Consider the following 22013-nt stretch of genomic DNA (forward strand, 5'->3'; position numbering starts at 1 on the left):
TGAGACAATTGTTTCCTCCAGAAGCTGCATCTACAGCCAATCATGTAATTGGCAGGGAACATACACAGCTTGATGGCCACTTCTTGCCTATATTTCAGGAGATCTAAAAAGGTCACTCCTGCTATACCTACTTACCACTTTGTGTTTTGGCTTTGTCATAGAAACTTCCATTTCTTCGGCACCTGAATTATCACTGGGAGAGCCAGATCTAAAATCCATCATCTCTTCCTCCTGTTTCTTGAGGCTGTCTGCTACTGTTTGGATGGCTTTTGTCCATTCTTCCCTGGCAAAATATAGGCAAAGACATTAATTACTTGTGGCTTTAGACTACCATCTGCCATGGCAAGGATCACCAATAAATAGAGCCACTAATATTCCCTGATGAATCAATGGAAGATATGGTGAATTATGTGCATTTTCAAGCACTGTAAAAATGCATTTTTAAAATCTTTATTATTTGTACTAGAAACAAGAGACAACTGAAGTCCTCCCAGTCTGGACATATTACAAGGCTTTTTGGATAACAGAATTTCTAATGGGCATTCAGTCAACACCTCAGGATATGACCTGGTGATTTATATAACCAAAACAGACTTGCCAAAACCAAAAAGCAAAAGGCTTATGTGAAGCACAGAGCAATTAAAGACAGCTTCTATATTTCTATGGTGCACTGAAACACACATCCAACTCCTGGGAACACTATAGCACCTCTTGACACACATATCCCAAATTTTAGTGGCTGTAGTGGCAAGGGATGTTCTTAGAGATGGTATTAAAGCTCAGGACACTTAGGTTATTCTTCTGTTGTAAAGATGATGACATTAGTACAGCAATTGCTGTGTAAACTTTAGCAGAATGTCAGCAAAAGCAGTGACATTTCATCTTAGGCACAGGCCTTGGTTACGATAAAGTTTCCACAGCTGTTTCAGCAACTAATGCTCTAACAGTGACCCCTTCAACTCCCATGGAGACCACTTCCACTCCAGTGTCCTTTGGGAGATTTCACACCTTTGGAAGCTACTGAAGTGAAAGTTCTTGGCCTTTACTTGATTTCACTGCAAATTTGTTGAACATAAAGAATACAACTCATAAGGGTTTCCAGGGTCTCGGGACAGGATTTAAAGACAAACCCAGGGACTGAAGACACATCCAGTGGACTACCTGAACTTAACATGTTTACTATCTTTTGTATATGCAGAGAAAAGGTTATATTTTAGGGACTAGTTAAATTCTTCTCCTAAGGACATCCCAGGTAAAATATTTTGCTGCTACTGCAATATTAGCAGCAGGCAATGCTGAACAACTCTGTGCACAATCTGCAGTGCAGGTGTGCCATCCTAATCAATGTCCAATTTTTCACTGGTCCTATGAAGTTGGGGTTTTTTAAAATCATATCTGAACATGTGAGTTTCTGTTTATAGTGGATGTAAGAGGCAGATCATTCCCCAGAGGAAGCAAAGTCCATGGGAAAAAGTATTCAACACAAGATTTTAGTAACAACTACACCACATAAGGTGTTTCCTGCCTTGTGCATTTTTTATTTTAGATTTTGCCTGAATTGTGGACGATTCATCCAGCCCTGTCTGGGGCAGCAAGGTAATGCCAAACATTCAGAACATTGTCCCTATACTCCCAGCACAGACTGTTCTATTCACCATCACTAACATATTCCCTTATTTGCTAGTCATATTTTTATATTCAGAATTATTATAAAAAGAACTACTTCTGCACTTTTCTCTCTCCATTTCTCTCAAAAATGCAAACATTGGTTCTAAAGGCATATAGAAAGCTAAAGACATATTGACCTTCATATCTCTTTTGTTACTGACTTGGTGAGATCTCAGCCCTCCTGAAGTGAATATCTTTGATTTCTGGGAGAACAGAATTTCACCCTCAGCTTTTATGTCTCAAGAGTACACAACAGAGGTGACTAACACTCTGAGCCCTGAAGTGTCACAAAGCTGACTTAATTGGCTAGGAGGGAACAAAACAAGACAGAAACACAATCTTCCCCCAAGTGGAAACTGCTATTCACTCCCTTTAGGGTCACTGACCACAAAGTTCCTAAAAGAAACAAGGACCAATTTCTTTTTCTTTGCTTTTAATTTGACTTAACCTTCTTCTGATCATTGTAACAGAATCAAAAGCAATAATAAGGAGCATGCAAAGTGCATGCAAAGGCTATGAAAGAAGTAAGTGAGTAATACTGGGTAGAATTTACTGGTCTTCAAAATAAACATGTGCTAGTATCATATCTAGGGAGGACCAGGGTTTTAAGATACCCACTCCCCTAGGGCAATGATACTGGAATAATTTAAGATCAGTTTCTGAAGAGCAAGTAAATATTTAAATACTCAGGAGTTGTATTATAGCTGTGCTGGAAAACTGTTCTCTCTGGAGGTAAGAGATCAATTCTCCAATGATGAGAGCACAGGATGTAGCTCTTAGCTTTGTTTCCTAAAAGATGAAACAGAAATCTGCACCTGCAGCAGATAACTACCACCTTTATTATCTAATTTGCATAAAACATTAGCAATCAGCAACGATACAACTAACTTTTCCTTTAGAAATAAGGTGTCTAAATAGACTTTAAAAGGTCACTATTTTGATACAATTTAACTCTGCCTGAATCTCTATTTCACTTGTGCTCATCCTTCCAGAAACTCCCAGGTCAGAAACCCTTCATTTTACATACCACATTTCCAGTGAGAAATGAACCTTACATTTCCAGAAATAACTACCTGTGTGCTGGTACACATCTGCACCTGTCCATTTTGGATACCCAACCTAGCAACAATTCACTTACAAACACAGCTCAAAATCCACTCTCTGAAACCTGCCTTTAGGGTTGCTTTTATACTGGAGAACACACTAAAACTGAGGCACTCAAAAATTATTTGTCACTTTTCAGTCCAGACGTACATCATCTGATAAATAAGAGCTTCAGCAGAGGACTCACTATTAATGCTGAACACTTGCATCTGCTTTTGCAAGGAGTTTATGCATTAAATATGAATGAAACATACCGCTCCTCTGGAGTCTCCACATGAAATGTTCTTTCAATTACTGTGGTCCACTGGAGGCATCTAATGATAAATGTGTTTGGTTTAGGTCGCTCTGTCTTCATCAGCTGGCACTCTACCACAATCAAGGAAGAAAGAGTCATGGTACATAAGCAGGTTTAAATAATCATTTGTCTTTATTCTTATCTAGCAAACTGTTGCAATTAATCAACCATAGAAATCTCTGTAAGTACTTCTTTAGGAGACTTGAGACAATTTACTGTGTTGATGAAACCAATAAATAGCTTGGGAGATAGCCATCTAAGCAGCTCTGAAATCAAATTCTGCTTTGAAAGGATCCACATTTGGTCTGCCCATAGAGGTAAGCAGAAATGTGATGTGATAACTCAGAAGCCATTCAGACTCAGGTCCCATACTCTAAAGGTCATCCAGAGCACAGCACATGGCCAAAGTCATTTGATAATGCAGCAATTACATATACTGAAACTAAAGTCAAGCCCCCACCTTCCTTCCTATTGACCTTCCCACATAAAACCCTGTCCATGGGTTCCAGGGAACTGCAAGAGAATGTCTGATCATTCTGCAGCGACCTGATGAAGATCAGACTCAGCATTTCCAGTCCTCAAACACTAGAGGGAACATCAAACTGCAAAGGCACCCCCTGAGAAGACCCCGCTCCAAAAGCCTCTGGGGAGCTGCCGCAGTCGGATGCTGCACGGACACGCAGCGAGCAGCTTCCACCACTGCCAGGGCTTAAGCACAGCCTAAAAAGGCTACAGAAGTACAGCTACATGCTAAGCCACCACTTCCTTCATCAAAATGTTCTGTTGAGAGCCGAGTGTAATTTTTTTTAATTTTTAAATCACATCTACTACTTTAAGCTTCTTAGGATGTTACAAGTGTTTATCCTTCAAATTTGGGCCAGAAAATGCTCCTGATAAAGGGTACACTTTAGCTGTACTAAGAGAGATCTGAAAAACAAAAGAAAATCAATGAAATAAGAAAAGGAGCCAAACCATCACATTTCTTAGATAAACATTAATAGAAAAGCTTATTAATTAGCAGATCCTGCTAAAAGAAAGTCAAACTAAGAAACCAAGTGAGCAGAGGGGAAATACAATTGTGGAAGGTTTTTTTCTTGCATTAAACTATTTTCCTTGCAGTTAATGAAACCACAAGCTTGCTGTTATTTGGCCTTCAGTTTCTAAATCGACTTCTAAATAAATAAAAAGGCACTATGAAGACAGGAAGAAATTTCTGTTTACTGCTAGAGCTATCAACTTCCTCCACCATCAGCAACGTGCAAGCGGAGGACAGAATCCACCAGAATAACAGTGCGCATTACTAAGGCTACACTGGTACCATTAGGTTAATTTCATTATTGTGCAAATTTAGAATGCTCAGTTTTAAGTTCAAGCTCTTAATTAGCACCAAGATAAAATATTTACTGCCAGTGTTTTGGGTGCTGTATTTTTTGCAATATATTTCATGCCTCATTTGCTGCTGGAATTATAAGCTTTTCAATTAGTAACTCTGCATTTTTCAAGACAAGAAAATATAATTTTTCTTTAATAGCACGTTGAGGTTATACTGCATCCTACTAAAGCACTCCAATTAGATAAGAGAAAGTTTATTAATGAGTCACGCAAAGGCTTTAGCGCAATAAAGGGCACTCCTTCATTCAGATTAAACAACTTCCACGCAGCGATGCAGCCGGGCTGGATTTGGCCTCCCAGCCACCTCCATCCTCTCACAGAATGGCAACAAGAGCCAAACACAACTGCCTGGGCTGGCAGCCCCGGGAGCCTGGTGCTGATAAATTCTGCTCCAAAGATCGCACTCCTGCTCCCAGACCTCCCACCTCCCTTTAGCTGCCCTTCTTTTTTTGTTGTTTGTTTGTTCTGCCTCCCATTTTTATCTGCTTAATGTGATTAGATTAAGGCTGGGGTTGTCCCCTAGGAGCCTGCACAATGCAGCCCTAAGACACCGAATCTGGCTAAAGACTCGAAGAAAACATCAGGCTATTTCCTAACCTTGTGCTAAACCAGAACTGTTCTCCCATACTCACCCCAAAGTACAACATTATAAAGAAATAAACAGAGAGGTTTTGCTTAGGTTTTAAAACCACTTTAGATTCATATTCTAAAGTAGCTGCATAGACATTTAAACTAGTCATGAGCTCTTGATTTAACCATTTGATTCCAGCAGGATAAACCACACAAGGTTTTTTTCTGTCATAGACAGGAACCAATTACATGTCACTCTTCCCCTAAATCAGCACTGTTCATTGATATTTGTTAAGCTTGCTGATCCAGCAATCTTTAAGGCATACAGCAAGATGAATAATAGAGATTTGTCAGTTAATAACCACTATAATTCAAGAATGTCACCCAGAATTGTTTTGTTTAATGAACAATATGCTGTCTAATTACACTGCTCAATCATAACAGCACATATCAAGAAATACAGAAGGCTTTACTTTTAAATTACTTTACCAAAGTGCTGTACCACATAGGTTCTACAAAGTTTGAAACTACCACTTATTTCTCACCATATATGATAATCACCTGGATTTTATCAATGAAATGAATGAAGAGTAGTTTTTTTATTACTTTTAAACCGATTCACTGTAGTTGAAGCTAGAGAAGTACCATATCCACCTTCTCTGATCATCAGTATAATACTGCAACGTGCACCACTCCAGTAGAGCACAGACAGATGCTGTGTAGTACTGGGTCTGATTTATAGCATGTTTGGAGATTCTGCTATAAAACATTCAATTTCAAATAAGGGCTGAGGGTCACTACCACTTTGAAGGAAGTTTTTCCTGTGAAACAGGCCAACGTAAGTACTCCCCATTTGCAACAGAGTAAGTACTATAAACAGCAGCCTGTTAAAATTATTTAAATTTCTCTAAAGAACCTTTTGATTCTTTCCTGGCGTTTGGTCTTTTAAAGTAAGTAGGACAGAGAAATTGTTCCTAACAGGAATAGACATCAAGGCATTCAAATGTAAATTACCATTTTGTATTTGAAAGACACTTAGTATTATCCCAGTGACTTTCTAAAATGTCATAATATTTGCTTTCCCAGCACTTAAGCTAAAAGGCAGATTACTTTCGATGAAAGTGTCAAACTCTGCTCCCTATATAATGACATCACACTTAAAACAATATTGTCAAGGAAGAATCCTTCCTATTCCTGCTCTGGTTTCTTTAAGAAAAGGTATAGAGAAACAAAGAAAATGGGAAAAAAAAAGGAAAAAGGCAAATAAGGAAATAAGAATGATGAAGAAATAAAACTTTTTGAAGACAGGAATATTATGTTGAAATGTTTGTTTTCTGCTAGCACCACTGGAAAGATTCAACTCTGAACTGTTCAGCATGGCAAAAGTGAGGGGCCAGGAGCACCAAGTTACAGACCTGCACAAAGGTGGCTCTTAGTAACAGCAGACAAAAAAATCCAACCACTAATCTGGCCATCCTGTGCCCTCTGAAAAATGCTTGACTGCAGACACACAGTCCTGTCCCAAAAGGAGCTCTCATATTGTTGAGCAATTATGTTTTCAGCAGTACAACAAAACCACCACAGTCCATCTTCCTTTTTGACAGCCGGGAGAAATAATCCCTTTCTAACAGGAACAGCCTCTCTCTCCATGTGGTTTTTCACAATATACTGCTTTTCTCAGCTATATGGTTTTAAAGGCTTATAACCTAATAGGGAGACATACATGATAATCCGAGATTACAATCAGTATGAAGGCTACTTATCTCACAGATTTACAACTCAGGCTCTACTGGTTATTCATCTGCAGGAGCTCTGGAGCAGAGATTTTAGGTGCAGACTTTTTTATTCCTTCTAACCTATTAGTAGTAAAGTACAGAATACAAACACAAATAAGATTCAAAAATCTCAGTTAAACATTCAGGGACCATGTTTCACGAGTGTTACTTTGGGTTCCTTTGTGTCTGGTTGTTGTTGTTTGTTTTTTTAAATAAATCATTAATAGGTTAATGCCAGAGAAAAAAAACTCCTTAAACAAAGCAAATATTGGTATATGGCTATTTTAAAGGAAAATTAGATGGAAAAAATTGTTTTAAAGAAATAGTAAGCCTTTCTTTAGCTAGAGGGGCTTAGAAACATGTTTGCAAAAATGTATGATTAAAACCCTCACAGACCAAAAGGAAAAGGCTAGTGCAGGAGAAAGAAGAGACTGTCAAGTGCATGGAAATCACACAGTATTTATTGCTAATACTTCCTTCATACCTGTTAAAGACAGGTGACCATTAGTAATCTTCTGTCATAGCTTTCTCATGAATTATTTCCCACTTCTCATGTGCTCTGACAAAATCACTCATATGAATTTTATACTACAAGTAATAAAATTCCCCTTTAAAAAAAACCCTCCTTTTACTTGCAAAGATAAAAAAGCTTACATTTTTGTACAGCAGAAGAGGGCAAAGATTTTAATCAGAAACATGGGACCACTTCCAAAGAACAGACTGACAGAGACAGCCTGCCATCTCATTAAAAAAAAAAAAAATAAATCTGGTTCACTAATTAACAAAAAAAGTCAGGGCTATCATGTTCTCTTGGAGGAAAAGAAAACAGAAGGATTAATTTTTACAAAATATTTAATCTAAATTCCCCCCACCTTTCAGTGGCAGGAAGCTTCTACAGACCTGTGCTCTGGCCAGAGCCTTCCTCCAGAGAATCGCAAATTCATTCACACTAATGCGACATATTAACCTAAATGAAAGGATCAGGCAAGCAGGTTCAAAGGAAAAGCCTGTGCTGCAAAATACATCCCAACAGTGATCCCTGAGATGAGATCAGCTGTTTAGACTCTGGTGCTAATAACACCAAGTTTGTGGGTTCAATCCCCATATGGGCCATTTACTTGAAGAGTTGGACTCGATGATCCTTGTGGGTCTCGTCCAACTCAGAATATTCTGTCAATCTGTGAAAGTGTAGAGGGCACCCAGAAGGGACAGAAGTGCTGGCAGCACTGCTTGCTACTGCCTACATGAGAAATTAAATCCTGGTAGGGAAACAGTGGCTTCTGTGGGCCCAAATCCACAATAATGACTTATAGCAAGGAGGTCCCACACCAGTCTTCAAGGCCTTCCTGACCTGCCACCAGGCAAGAGCCTGGCAAGAGCCTGCCTGTTCACCAGGCAAGAGCCACTGCTAGGAACATCCTCCCACCCACCAGCCAGCCCACGATGCCTTTACAGGGACTACACCTTATCTACAGGCAGGTGCTGTGTCTTCTCCGACAATGCTCCGATGCCATGGTAACAAAACCTGTTTATCTGTAAGTGCTGAGACTGATGGGCTCAATCTGACAAAAAGTACCATATTCCTGTTGTGAAAACTGATTTAAGCTAACCCATTTTAAAGGCAAATTGGACAAAGAAAAGGCAATGAACACATTTTTTACTCCTTAGCACTGAGCTGCCCACGTAATGCAGTTAGCAGCAAGAGGATGGAAGTGTCCTCCAGAAAGTGCATTTGTTAAAAGCCTCTGGCTATAGACCAACTACTGAATTAATTTATGAATTAATGGCTTTCTGCTGCTTTACTTTACCTTCTTGATCTGTAAGAAGATACCAGTCTAAAGAGGAAAGTACCATGTCATTACTGAAATGAAAACACTACGACAATTTTGCCTCTCAAACGAGACAAAGAGACCCAAAGCACCCTTGGAATTCTGCACAGAGGCACCAGGTAACTGCATGCCCATTATTTATTCCCATCATGACTCAGAACAGGTATATGCTGCTACTGGAGGCAAAATAATGAACAATTCCATTAATTCCTACTGCTGTCCAGCCCTCTTCCAGGAGCAGGGTGTTTCAAAATAAATACCTGCTTAATGATCAGCTACAAAGATGAACCCCCTGTATTTTGAGCAACCATGTAATGAAGAGGGAAAGCCCCTACACTTCTCTCTGTAGAGCTTTGCTTCCAGTAGTCACCAGGAACATGGAACAGATCATTGTTAATAACAGGTGCCACAATGATCTATTTTTAAGTGGTGGAACGAGACACAGGCAGATCATGAGACAGGAAAGATTAAGAACAGGAGGAAATAAAAGCTGGAAGTATACAGCGAAAGGTTAAAAACATGAGCAAGAAAAGGAAATTATCTTCAGAGTCTTCTATCACATCCTGTGCTGCAGCACCTGAGCAAAGTCGGAAATGTTTGCATAGTAGAGAGTGCAGAGGTTAGAAGATGTTATTATTTCCAAACCCTTTTGTTGGCTTTGATAGAAGAACTATGGGTTTGTGTTCAAAATTAAGAAAATCCAAGTGTGCTTCATTAAAACATATGCTCACTCTGTATTCTCTTATGCTAACAATTAAATAACTCTGACCTATGTCAATACCACTGGAATCCAGATCTGGTGGCAGAAATGCTTCTGCTGTACCTACCTGCCATGTACATGCACCTGAGTGAATTTTCACTTCAAAGCAATTTGCTGACTAACATACATACATACAAAATATTAACAAATAACCTCATTTTATTCAATAACCAGAAATAGTGGTTTAATCACTATAAAACTTTAAAAAAAGAAAAGTAAGCAGAGAATCAAACCTCCACATTACAATCATTCCTCAGAAACACAGTGGGACTTACCAGCTCAAATAAACACAGTGTTTAGATACATCGCTCTGGGCAGATCTGAATGTTACTGATGCAGCTTACCAGCTAAGTTACAAGAAGACACCAACCCCCAAACCGGACAAGGGAGCAGCTACAAACACTTACGAGCTACTGAGAAGTTATTTAAAGGTGATTCCCGCTGGTCAACATCCTGTGGCCGCTCCTTGTAGCCGATGAAGGTGCCATCATTCTTCAACAGAAAATACCGTGGCCTCCATGTCTTGATGTATTCTCCTGGAAAGAAAGGATGCGCAAAGGGAAACAACATCAGAAAACACCCCAAAACACTGACACACCAATAATTTCTGTTAATATTGGAACTATATGTCATCCTGACAAGAGCAGTTTTAAGAACACTCCGTTCAGTCTGATACAAACAGTGGAAAAATACAGGCACTGAGTCACATACTGATAGCGATGCTAGCCATAAAAATGGGGCTTCATGAAAGGTAAACAGCTATGTTTTGTTCTTCCATCTACTTTGATTTCCATTCAAATTCTGCAACATCTGCCTTAAATGCATTTTAAATTTTAAAAAAATCAGAGCAGATGTCCTATGTATTATTTTTGCTATTGTCATTTTTCATACTGACAAGTGGAGAAATTTTTTCATTTACATTTTGCAGCGCAAGTATTTTAAACAACAATGGGTAATTTACTAATTAGTCAACTGCTTTATCAAACCAACAGTCACTTTCAGACCATAAGAAGATAATTCTCTGCTTATGTTACATAACATCACTCACTTCTCTCACAACATCTCAAGCATGAAACACAAGATGATATATCACAATACAAAGGGGAAAACACTGTATGATGTATAGCCACCACAAAGTCGAAAACAAACATCTACTCTGAAAGATATGCCACCTTTCTTTGTCTGAGGAAACACCCATTGCTCACACCATGCTACTGCTCATCTGAGTAACCTGCACAGATGATACTTGTGTAATGTGTTACAGCCACATTGAAAATGTTCAGCAGCACAATAAGAAGAAAAGAGTTAATCAAAACCTCAGTTATTTACTGGATTTATTACGCTGGTCTTCAGGGAAGGAAGACAGAAGTCCCACCAGTGGCTCTTCTGGATGACTGTCAGTATGCCTCAGTTTTTTGCTTATTGATCAGATCATTGTTTTCTGAGGCAGTCTCTCAAGAACCTCAAATAGCTTTCCATGGTACCAAGCTGCTCCTACAAGGTCCTGCAGTAATGTTTCTACTCAACTGAGTCACAAAAATCTCATTCAAGAATTCTAAACACAGTACTGGTCACACTTTTCCAATTCTGCTCACCCCAACAACTGATTTAAAACTTTTAAAAGCAAATGGTCAACTACAAAGCACCCACAGCTGCACATCAGCAATACCCTCCCCCCTTCTGTATGGTTTCTCACTGAAATGAGAAAGAGGACATAAGGGAGCCTACTAGGAGCTGAACTCCTTTCCAGCCTGCCACAGCAGGACCACACCTATGCATCCTGTAATGCTGCCCTGCAGTAGCTGGTGCCCAGTGCCCACAGGTTCACCTGCTGGCAAGTTCTTCAAATAACCAACAACAGTGAGAAGAGAAGGCTCACCAGATTTATTGGCTCTGGCAACCTTCTGCTGCTCTCCTGTTCTCCCAGGCTCCTCTCATACTTTCCCGCTGCTCAGCCTTCCTCTGCTGGTAATTTCTCTCCCAGCAAAGTGCACCCTGCCCCAGGAACTCCCCTGCAGCTGCTTTGTCTCCTTCCTCTCCCCACAGACCTCCTCTCCATCTGTGGTGCAGTTTCAACCTGCTCTGGGCAGCAGCTGTACCACTTCTCAGTTCACACTCATCCTTCTCCCTCCTGCACACAAAGGCAACCCTGACACCCACACAACACAGACACGGGTGTGCACAGCCCCCACCAGCTGCTTTCACCTCTTTGGTCCTCACTGGGATTTCAATTTTCTAATCTAAAACAAAAAAACTAAGAGCTACTGAACTGTTGGAGGTAGTCCCACAGTGCCACCTTTGCAGTGGCCATGTCTGCAGAAAATATTCATTTGAACTGATGAAACTGAGGTATGGGGCAAGAAAGAGGAGAGGAAAAGGAGCACAAACCTTCTCATTGTTCCTTTTAGAGATGGCTGTTACCGCTCTAAGTATTACACCAAGCTATAAGGCGTTTACAAAAGTGTCACCATCATTCCAGGAATTTCAGAATTCATCTGTCATGGTTTAACATTTATAGGCAAGGAGGTAAATGTAGAAGGTTTTGTTGTCATCATCTTTTTAATTCTGACCTTAATTAAATGCTGAAAACTTTGTGGGATCAGCAGGAGATTATGAAGCCTTTCACATTTAAATTATCAGTCCAACTCGGTCCAGATCAGTGAGATTACTCCAATCTCATTACTATTACACCACAGATGTGACTACAGGGATGAGAAGATTCATGGCAGGCTCAGCCCAGCTCCTGAGTAGAGGTTTGCCAGGTAAGCAGGCTGGGGGGCAGCTGCCCAGACTATCAGGATTTTGGAATATGCTGTTACCTACTTGTTGGTATTTTCTTCTCTTGCATAAAGCACACCCAGGAGACCTAATGAGCACCACATACTCCTTATCATATCCTCACTTAGGTCTAAATCCAGATTGGATAGACAAAAAATATCTGAACACAGACAAGACCGAGAGTTTCTACTTCCCTTACTCCCTAATTTATGCTGCACATCTTCCCCACTGGCATTTACAGAGAGGACATCAATTTTTTGCAGATTCTGAAATTATTATCTGGTTATTTGCTGTGAAGTATACATAATCTTAAACAGAATTACACTGTACTGTCACAGGAGACTTTCTCTGAGATTAGATGCTTATGTTTGGCTCTCATACTTTCTTACAGCTTTATCCCACCGATCTGCTTCTCTGTTAGAAACAGATCCTCTAACAGGATTAATCACACGTCTTTAAAATGGTGCATTCCATACATATATAGCATCCTCCTCCACACTTAATGCTTCTGTATGAAAAATCAAGGATTTCATTACCACCAGTCTTTCTGCAGGGATCATTCTACTTGGATCTTCCTTTAAGCATTGCTGCAGCTGGTTATGGTTCCTGATCCACCTTTTTAATTTGCAAATAAGTAATATGATTTTATTTAAAATGTTTTCCACATGTCTGGAGCTTAATGAATACTGTAGTATGGCAATCGAACATATTATTGATTATTGTTCTTGCCAAGAAGAGTATGAGGCACAGTGCAGCATCTGTGGTACAAATTTTTATTATATAACAACTGAGGTTGCACTTCTGCATCCTGCAAAAAAGTGGCAAGACACTGCCTGGTGTGTGACTTCCCAAAGAGATATCTCCAAGTAAAATTTTACATTCAAGCCTGAGCAAGCTATCATTCTTATACAGAAACTTGGACACAGATTCACTAATAGTCATCAAAAAGATGTACAAAGTGCATATTCTTAAGGAACAAGTTTATATTTCCATGATTAGCTAAAAGACTATAAATGGCCTACAGCCCATGAGGACCACATCAAAAGGTGACAGCAAATCTGAGTACTGGAGGCAGAAAAGGAGTTTGTCAATACAGACAAAAAAATAATTACGTGGAACTGCTGGGACAAAGCTGTCTGAAAAACATCAACACCTTTTCCTTCCTCCAATATACTCAGCAAGCTGTCATGCCTCAAGAGTGAACTGAGCTGTTTCAATTTTTGCCCAGTGTTCTTTGTTCCTGTTGCGGTTTTGTTTTTAAGAATCACAAGAAGAAGTTACTTGAAGTCACTAATATTAGCAGTTGTGTAGTCACACTAGAAAGAATTGTACCGAGTACAGTAAATGCAAGCATGTGTGGCAAATTCTATCAGACAACACTAAAAAAAAAAAATAATGATCCACCATGGAAAAGTGAACAATTTACAAAGCAAAACATTTTTTCCTCTGTGATTCATTGCTTGTGTAATGCCCTGGCAGAGCCTTCTTTGTTTTCAGTAACAGAATGCTAACACTGCAGAGACAGGAAAGCAAAAGCATGGGTTATAAATCCTACATATAAAATCCTGGAACCAAACAGACTCCTCTGTAGCTTGCTAGCTTTATTATTTAAAATCTTTATGTACCATTCTGTTTACTCCAAGCAATTTCCAAATTGCAAAGATTCCCAAACTGTATATATCTGGAAACATACACAAAGATTGTTATAGACTGATTTCCCTTTATTGCCTTGTGTCTGCCCCCACACACTGCACATTAAAATACTTAACACACACTCAGAATGTAAATCCATCTCATGCCAGAAAAGCTTTTTCACTGTAACACATACTGCAAAGCACACTTATGCCTGAATATTTCAGAAAAACTTAAACACAAAACTCCTTTGGTTCATGAAAAGTTAATTCTACTGAGGATTTACAATAATGCAGGGTTAGATTATTTTCCTCTCCTCTCCACAACAGTATCTCACTGAATCTGGAGCTGTCTACCACTGATAGAGTGTCTAACATCAGAAACAGCTGCCACTCCCTGGGAAGCTCACGGGGTAAGTGGAGAATAATGAGCAGCAAGCACCAGCAGAACAAAAGAAAATCCATCTTTATTTACCAACTGCTGCATGCTTGTTGCTGCATCAAGCTCATTCAAAGCCAACACCACACCCTTTAATTCAGAACAGACTATATTTAAGAAGCCTCTGCTTTTGTTTTAATCAACTCATACATACCAATGGTTTGAAAAAAAAAAAAAAAATTCATTAGGTTAACCAAGTCAGCATCCAATGCTACCCTTGATACTTACAAAAGCACCCGACCGACTATTAACTTTCTTATGGCCCAAAGTAACCAAGTAACAAGCCCAGGAGCACTGACTGAAAACAAAGTCTCAGTTATATGAAATGCAGTCAAGTGGCAACCACAAATCTACCAATAAATAATGCATTAAACTTTCTGCTCTGAGCATCAGAAGTAGCACCTTTAATTGCATTTAAGCATAACACTAAAAAAATGAGAGCTTTTGAGTTATGCAAGCCTTCTGTACATTCCCACACGCTCTGATGATGCACGGCACTCCCTGCTTGCACAGCCCCAGTTCCTGTCCAAGGGAACATGAAAGTTATGCCAATCCAGCGCTAATGTGCCACCCATCAAAGGCCCAGTGACTCATTCCTGAGCCTCAATGGCCATGAGAAGTGGTCTGCATCCTGTTGGCCTAATAAGGACTCAGAAAACAGATGCCAATTTCCTTAAAGACGTGAAGCTTTCAGGAGCTGCCATCTCGTTCATGCTGAGGAGCTGGATGGGGATTTACAGTTAATTCTTACTGCTTGAGTAAACTGAGTAAGTGTCCACTTGCTTCAAAACCAGCTGAAATCAAAACAGATTTGGAAAAAGAAAACAGGACTTGAAAACTTGCCTTTGCATTTCTAAAGAACTCAGAAGCAAACCCTTTTCAAGTGCAGGGAGCTAATTCTGGATCTTAACGACCTGACACCAAACAATTAAGTCTAGGGTGACCCGAATGAAAACTCTCTGCTCAAGTATGTTTTATTTTTTATAAAAATAGCTGCACAGACACCCACCAGGCTGGTGCACCACTCTGCACTCCCTTTAGCAAACTGTCAGAACTAGATATTTAAACACAGTAGATTTTCGGTAGCTGGGCAAAAACAAAAAGAAAGAGGGGAAAAAAAGAGGTTATGTTAATGTCTTTCCCAACACGCTGGCGGAGAGAGGAGGACCTCTGGTCTGTCTGCCTATTCAGAGGCGCAGCGAAGGGGCCGGTTCTTTGATGGGTTTTTGGGCCCCTCTCTGGATGCCTCCGCGGCCACGGCCTCCAGCGTACAGCTGCAGAGGCGCTCCCTGTGCCTGGAATCTCAATGAGGCGGCTGGGCTGCCGACGGGGCTGCTCCGGCGGGGAAGGTCACCCGCAGCCCACGGCCCCTGCGCCAGGCCAGCGCTGGGGGAACAGCTCTGCTCCTCCGAGCAGGGCCGGCACTGCACAGCTCGGCTCCTCCGAGCAGGGCCGGCACTGCACAGCTCGGCTCCTCCGAGCAGGGACTGCACTGCACAGCTCGGCTCCTCCGAGCAGGGCCGGCACTGCACAGCTCGGCTCCTCCGAGCAGGGACTGCACTGCACAGCTCGGCTCCTCCGAGCAGGGACTGCACTGCACAGCTCGGCTCCTCCGTGCAGGGCCGGCACTGCACAGCTCGGCTCCTCCGAGCAGGGACTGCACTGCACAGCTCGGCTCCTCCGAGCAGGGACTGCACTGCACAGCTCGGCTCCTCCGAGCAGGGACTGCACTGCACAGCTCGGCTCCTCCGAGCAGGGCCGGCACCGCACAGCTCGGCTCCTCCGAGAAGGGCCGGCACTGCACAGCTCGGCTCCTCCGAGCAGGGCCGGCACTGCACAGCTCGGCTCCTCCGAGCAGGGCCGGCACTGCACAGCTCGGCTCCTCCGTGCAGGGCCGGCACTGCACAGCTCGGCTCCTCCGAGCAGGGACGGCACTGCACAGCTCGGCTCCTCCGAGCAGGGCCGGCACTGCACAGCTCGGCAGGGACAGCACTGCACAGCTCGGCTCCTCCGAGCAGGGACGGCACTGCACAGCTCGGCTCCTTCCATGCACGGACAGCACTGTACGGCTCGACTCCTCTGTGCAGGGCCAGCGCAGGGCGAACAGCTTGGCTCCTCCGTGCAGGGCCAGTGCAGGGTGCACAGCTCGGCTCCTCAGTGTCTGGCACGGCCCTAATGTGGGGTCCCACAGTCCCAATGCGCTGATTCGGGGCACGACAAATCGGTTTCCCACTTTCTTCCCCCGCGGGCAGTGCGGCTGTGGCATGCATGGCTGTGACTGACGTGACAGCCAACAGGTTCAGAAGTGCCGCCTCCTCCTCCTTGGTTTCAGCTTATCTAAACGTCCTGCCGTTTCTCAAGCTCAGAGAAAGCTGCAATACAGGGCACCTGCTCCATTATCATATCTTGGGGGAATATGGGGACGGATGGAAGGAGGTGGGCACCAGAGGTGGAGCGGAGAGTGATGGACGAGCCATCTGGCCTTCGAGTGACAAAGGGAGCTGTGGAATGACAACTCCTGGTCACCTGGCACCCCACATCTGCAAATTAACTTCAGAAAGTAGCACATAGCCTTGGTTTAGGGCTTCCCACAAAGCAACGTTGAAAAATAAACGTACTAGAATCTGCCCGTCTTTAGTTACACAACAGCACAGGTGGGAAACACCTAAGGACAGCAAGGGGTGCTCTGATTCACAAGCTGGCCATGGGAGAGATGAGAAGCCAGATTACAGAGAAAGAAAAACCGAATCTCTTCCAATACTTTCCCTGTTTAGAGGATGGACAACCATCACGTTCTCAGATTCTACCTCTGCCAAAGGGTTTGAGATCACCAGCCAACACCACCACTGCAGAAAATGACACCTCTGTATTTTTTACCACTATACTTCAACTGTATAGTTATGTAAAACTGAAACATGGAGGTTTATATTCTTTTTTTTTTTTTTGCTGAATTTCACTTTAGAAGGTCAAAAATGTTGCCATATTGCTTACAGCAATCAATTTAAGCAATACCAGATATTCCCAAAGGAACAAAAGAGAATTAATCAGCATATAAAAAACTCCTTACTCCTACCTTTGGCACAGCTTAGTCAGGCTAGTCCTAACCTACAGCTGTCTCCAGTGGGAGAAGATGTAAATGAAATTTCATTAAAAACAGCAGTTTTAAGGATAGCTACATAAATTACAGGAAAATATAAAGTGATTTCTTAAGCTATACTGAAAACAATCTCAGAGTGAATTGCATCTTCACTACCTCATGGTGTGAACAAAAGGACCTAAAACTACTGAGGTGTCCAACACGATTAGAGAAATCTTTTCTGCAATAAACTTGCACCTACAGGATTTTAACAAAATAAAATATTCCTGCAACAGAAAGTGCCATAGTGTATTTCTCTGCTTTTGACAGGTGCCCAACTCTCTCTCATTTTTATAAATAAATAAAAATGACAGAGGAGGTGTCAGATTCACTGAACTGAATTAAGCATACTTAGAACAATTATTTCTCCCCAAGTAATTTTTACCTTGACACCATGATGGAAAATAGCACAAGCAGCTAACAAGGCACTTAAGCTAATAAGCCTCTGCAAGTTTTTAAATATCTTCCCTTAGAGGAAGAAGGTAGCTACAACTATTCCTCAAGCTCAATCTGAATACAGTATTCAACATTTCTGCAAATCAAGCGCTTAAATACACCCCTGGTACCTATAAAAACAGTATGAATTAGTCCTCCAAAGATTGTATGTCTACTACAAATACAAAGAAAAATAAAAACTAAACCAGAAACAACAAATTCACCACACCCTGGTGTATTTTAACAAGGATGGGCTTTTCTAGACAGCATCTGAAAGTTGATTCAATTATTTTACCTTTTCACCTAAGGATCCTTAGGCATGATTCTTGTGCTTATTTGAACACATGCCCGATTTGAATAACACAAATCCAGTTTTGTTCTTTAGTAAATCCCATCTAGAGACTGGCAGAGTGTTTGAGGGTAAAAATTAAAAAATACAGAAACCAAAGCACTTCCAGAACAAATTAAGACTGAAATCAGTTTTCTAACTCATATTCCTCAAGCAACCTAAACATAGGAGATGTTCAGGAAAAGCATCATTAATTGATTAAACATTATTTTAGGTCCCTTCCCTCACTCTGCCGCATTAAAAAAAGATTAGGTGAGTTAAAGACTTGGGCAAGAGTGATTTTTATGATGCATTTATTTGCTTTATGAACACTAAACCTGGATAGTACTCAGCAAACGTTCCTCATTAAAATCCCGAAGCTGGTGAAGCTGAGAGATGACTTGGTAGGTTGGGGGGTGGGAGCCCACAGGAAAGCAAGAGCAGGGGAGGGAAAAAGCAGGATACAGCCACGAAGAAAACAGAAAACATCCACATTGAGGGTGTTTTCATCCACCACTCCTTGAGTCCCTGGCTTGCTCTTCTAGGCTCCCATTACCACATCATTGTGTCATTCACAAAGTGAATCAAAACCTCAGGGAATTGCAAAGAAATGGAGAAAAAAAATGACTAAAGGACATTAGGGGAGATTTATGGAAACAGCAGCATTTCTAAAATATACATGAACCAACTTCAGAAGCAATATAAAGAGGGGGAAAAAAGCTCTCTTTGTAAAAACTAAGCTGCAGAACCCAGATTTTAATAAATAAGCAATTTATGGAAAAGAAAGAAATTAACACATTGTATTTGTTATCTGGGTTTGAGTCCTAATTTTCAACATAAATGCACAGGAATGTCTTTGGTCACTTACAATAAAAGCTCTACCAGTAATTGTGTGATCATGCTGTGCATCAGGAAATTTCTTAAAAGTGCCAAGAAAATAAAATCAATGTAGAATTTAAAACATGTGTATACAAACTGATAAATATTTTGTTAGAAAGATGAATGAAAACTAAGTTAAGCAAACATTTCAATGTTAAAAATAAGAAGCAACACTAAAAAAGAGGTGGTGCCCTTATAGGGCTGGGGCTAATTTGGATTTCCCTTCTTCATTTTGTCACTAGCAAGTCAACAAAATTCTGGAGGAGCACAAGGAGACCATGTTAGTTCTAATAAAAAGTTTCATTTATCTTGAGGCATTTAATGGCCATCAATGGAAAAATTAGGAGCACTTCCCAGAAAGCAAGTCCTAATATTTGTTATCATGGCAACCTCCTGGTTACGCCTCCAAATTTAGTATTCCGCAGATAAGTTTTACTGAGTCACTACCCCAAACTCAGCAATGAAAATCTCCTTCAGATAACAGGAGTGCTGCCTCACTTCAGAGGAATTTTGCAAAGTAACTTAATTGCATGCTGAGAATTTATTAAAGCAACTTCACCACTGAGTAGCTTAAAAGCAGAACAGGCACTGCAGCTCTGGTGCTAAGCTTAGCTGAGTAACACAGGCATAAGAAACTCTGCCAAGGATTTCTGTGCCTTGGACTAAGGTGTATCATCACTGTAAAGCAGAGCACAATCCACACTGTTGCCTTAACAGGGTCACAAGCTCTGTCAGACACACTATTACAACCCATTTATTTTTGTAATAGATAGCTAAAAATGTTGAGTCTTAATATAATCAAACAGCAAAATTCCTGTTGGATTTCAGTGGTACAACAATTTAGCCCTGTGACATTGAAACATGCCTAAAATATAACTAAAAACACATACATACAATCACAAGTATTTTTTAACCCCAAAGGTATCTATTATATTAAGTTCATCATATTTCTCAGTAACAACTCCAAGATCCAGGAGAGATGCATTTCAGTCACATGAAGATCTGTTTCTTATACAAGGATGAATGAAATAAAGACCAACCTGAAAAAAGACACAATAAAGACCCACCTATCTTGACACTGCTACCATAAATAATTTTTTTTTGTTGCCAACAGTATCTTGCTACACACTAAAGTCACTTTCCATTTTAAAAATAGCATAAAAAATGAACAGTATTTCCCACACAGAAGTGGGAAGCAGATGGACACAGAACATGAGAGCTTGAATTACAGTTTCCAGTGTGTGGTGCCTCTTACTTTTGTTTTGGGAAAACATGGCTAAAATTCCAATCTTTTCTATTCAAACTGCTCCTATAAGCAGTGGAAAAACAAATATCAACCCCAGCCTGCCCTAAACTCAGAGCAGTTTCTGTGGGCATCAAATCTGGCACTTGCCTCACTGGATCTTCTGAGGTCAGAGACTGCTGCGCTGGCCCCACCTTTCCTCCACACCTGGTTTTCCAAGCACAGCACACCACACAACTGCTCCTCACCACACACATTCCTTCATCCACCCGAATCCTGAAAGCCCCATCCCATAACTGAGCACTCTCACTAGTCCACTCTCTGTAGTTCCATCTTCCCACTCTCACTAGGCTGTCCTCAAAGAACAGAAGCAAAACAAACTCCAAAACACATCCCTTGCCTAACCACATTATAGCTACAGCTGTCATCAGGTGTAGGACTTGCAACAACTACAACAGCTGTCCAGGAAAGTCAGATTGCCACATTTTGAGAACACAAGAAAACCATAAATAAAGCTTTAAACTCAAGTGACAGCTTTTTGCTTTTTATTGGGTATTTTTTTTTTGTTTGTTTTTCGTTTTGTTTTTTTTTTTTTAAAGGAGAGAGAAAAAGCCCTACAGGTCACCTGAGGTAACATTCCTGAAGGCCATCTGGGGCTACACTCGTGCCTCAGGGACTTCTGGCAAGGAAGGTACAGACACACTACAGAAAAGCCTGCATGCAAGCACTGCTCGATGCTTTAGCACACCCTCTGTTTTACAGCATTTCCTGCCACTGGATGCTTCCAGCTCAGGTGGCAGCTGCTGGGGACTCCTCTGCCACTCCAGGGGTCAAGCCAAGAAGGTCACCCTGCAAACCCCACTGCTGCTGGTATGGTGGGAGGGGAGCAGGAGGAGAAAAGTGGGGAGGAAATAAAGGCACCTTTGAGAGGCAGGAAACCTTGCTAGTTAAGATGTCTACATCTTGAGTTAAGATGTCTACAGTTCTGTAGAATTGTAGATGGCTACAATTCTGGCAGAAATAGCTGCATCAGAGCAGTGTTGACAAAGGGACAAGCTGTGTCTCTGATGGGCAGGAGGGAAGAGCAGGGAGAAGCTGAAGCCCAAACCAGACACCCCCCCTCCCAGGCCAAGCCAGTTGTGCCTGTGGCCATCACCAGTCCTCTCCTGCTCCTGTCCCAGCACCAATGCAGGCAGCTGGAAGTGCAGGTTGTGCCCAGCCTGTAGGGTGAGTATGCTCCCCACTCAGGACCTCGCTGGTGACACGCAGTCAAATCCAGCAAGCTGAAATCTCCAAGCTATATCCTTTAGATACACAGAGGTATGTTCCACAGAGCCTGCCTGTGAGCACAGGATCCTGCACTGATCTTGCTCCTTGGCACAGCCAACACTCACAGGAAAATCTTCCAATGTCACACTGGCCACCAAGACTGTACTACCCTCTGATCTGAGGAAGCTGTAAGGTAGATTATTTCCCATTACTGCTTTTGCACGTTTATTTCCCCATCCCCTGTGAGAAAACCTTTTTAACTTCAGGATTACAACCCGAGTATCAAACCAAGAGACAAAAATGTTTCCAAAAAGCAGTCACTGAACACTTACAATTTTCATTTATCCACAGCATACTAAATGAACCTTGGTTGTGGGCAGACTTATTGCAAATTACGGTTTTCTAAATGAAGACACATTTGGCTATAGAAATTGAACAGTACAGGTAACACCCTCTCTTTTAAAAAAGAGATAAAAAGAAAA

General features: G+C 41.4%; 2 protein-coding genes across 4 annotated transcripts in view; one reads left to right on the forward strand and one right to left on the reverse strand.

Moving 5' to 3' along the window:
- The window catches only part of INF2 (inverted formin 2), a 312339-nt gene that overhangs the window by 157344 nt on the left and 132982 nt on the right, over window positions 1-22013 (forward strand). The window lies entirely within an intron of this gene.
- The window catches only part of AKT1 (AKT serine/threonine kinase 1), a 76428-nt gene that overhangs the window by 27053 nt on the left and 27362 nt on the right, over window positions 1-22013 (reverse strand). For both annotated transcript variants that reach the window (XM_056493348.1, XM_056493349.1), the window contains exons 3-5: window positions 9801-9929; window positions 3027-3138; window positions 136-283 (exon numbers count right to left, since the gene is read on the reverse strand). In XM_056493348.1, the coding sequence (XP_056349323.1) occupies window positions 136-283; window positions 3027-3138; window positions 9801-9929 (389 nt within the window). The remainder of the gene's footprint in view (window positions 1-135; window positions 284-3026; window positions 3139-9800; window positions 9930-22013) is intronic.

The sequence above is a fragment of the Oenanthe melanoleuca genome, chromosome 5 (genome assembly GCF_029582105.1).
Source record: "Oenanthe melanoleuca isolate GR-GAL-2019-014 chromosome 5, OMel1.0, whole genome shotgun sequence".
NCBI lineage: Eukaryota > Metazoa > Chordata > Aves > Passeriformes > Muscicapidae > Oenanthe > Oenanthe melanoleuca.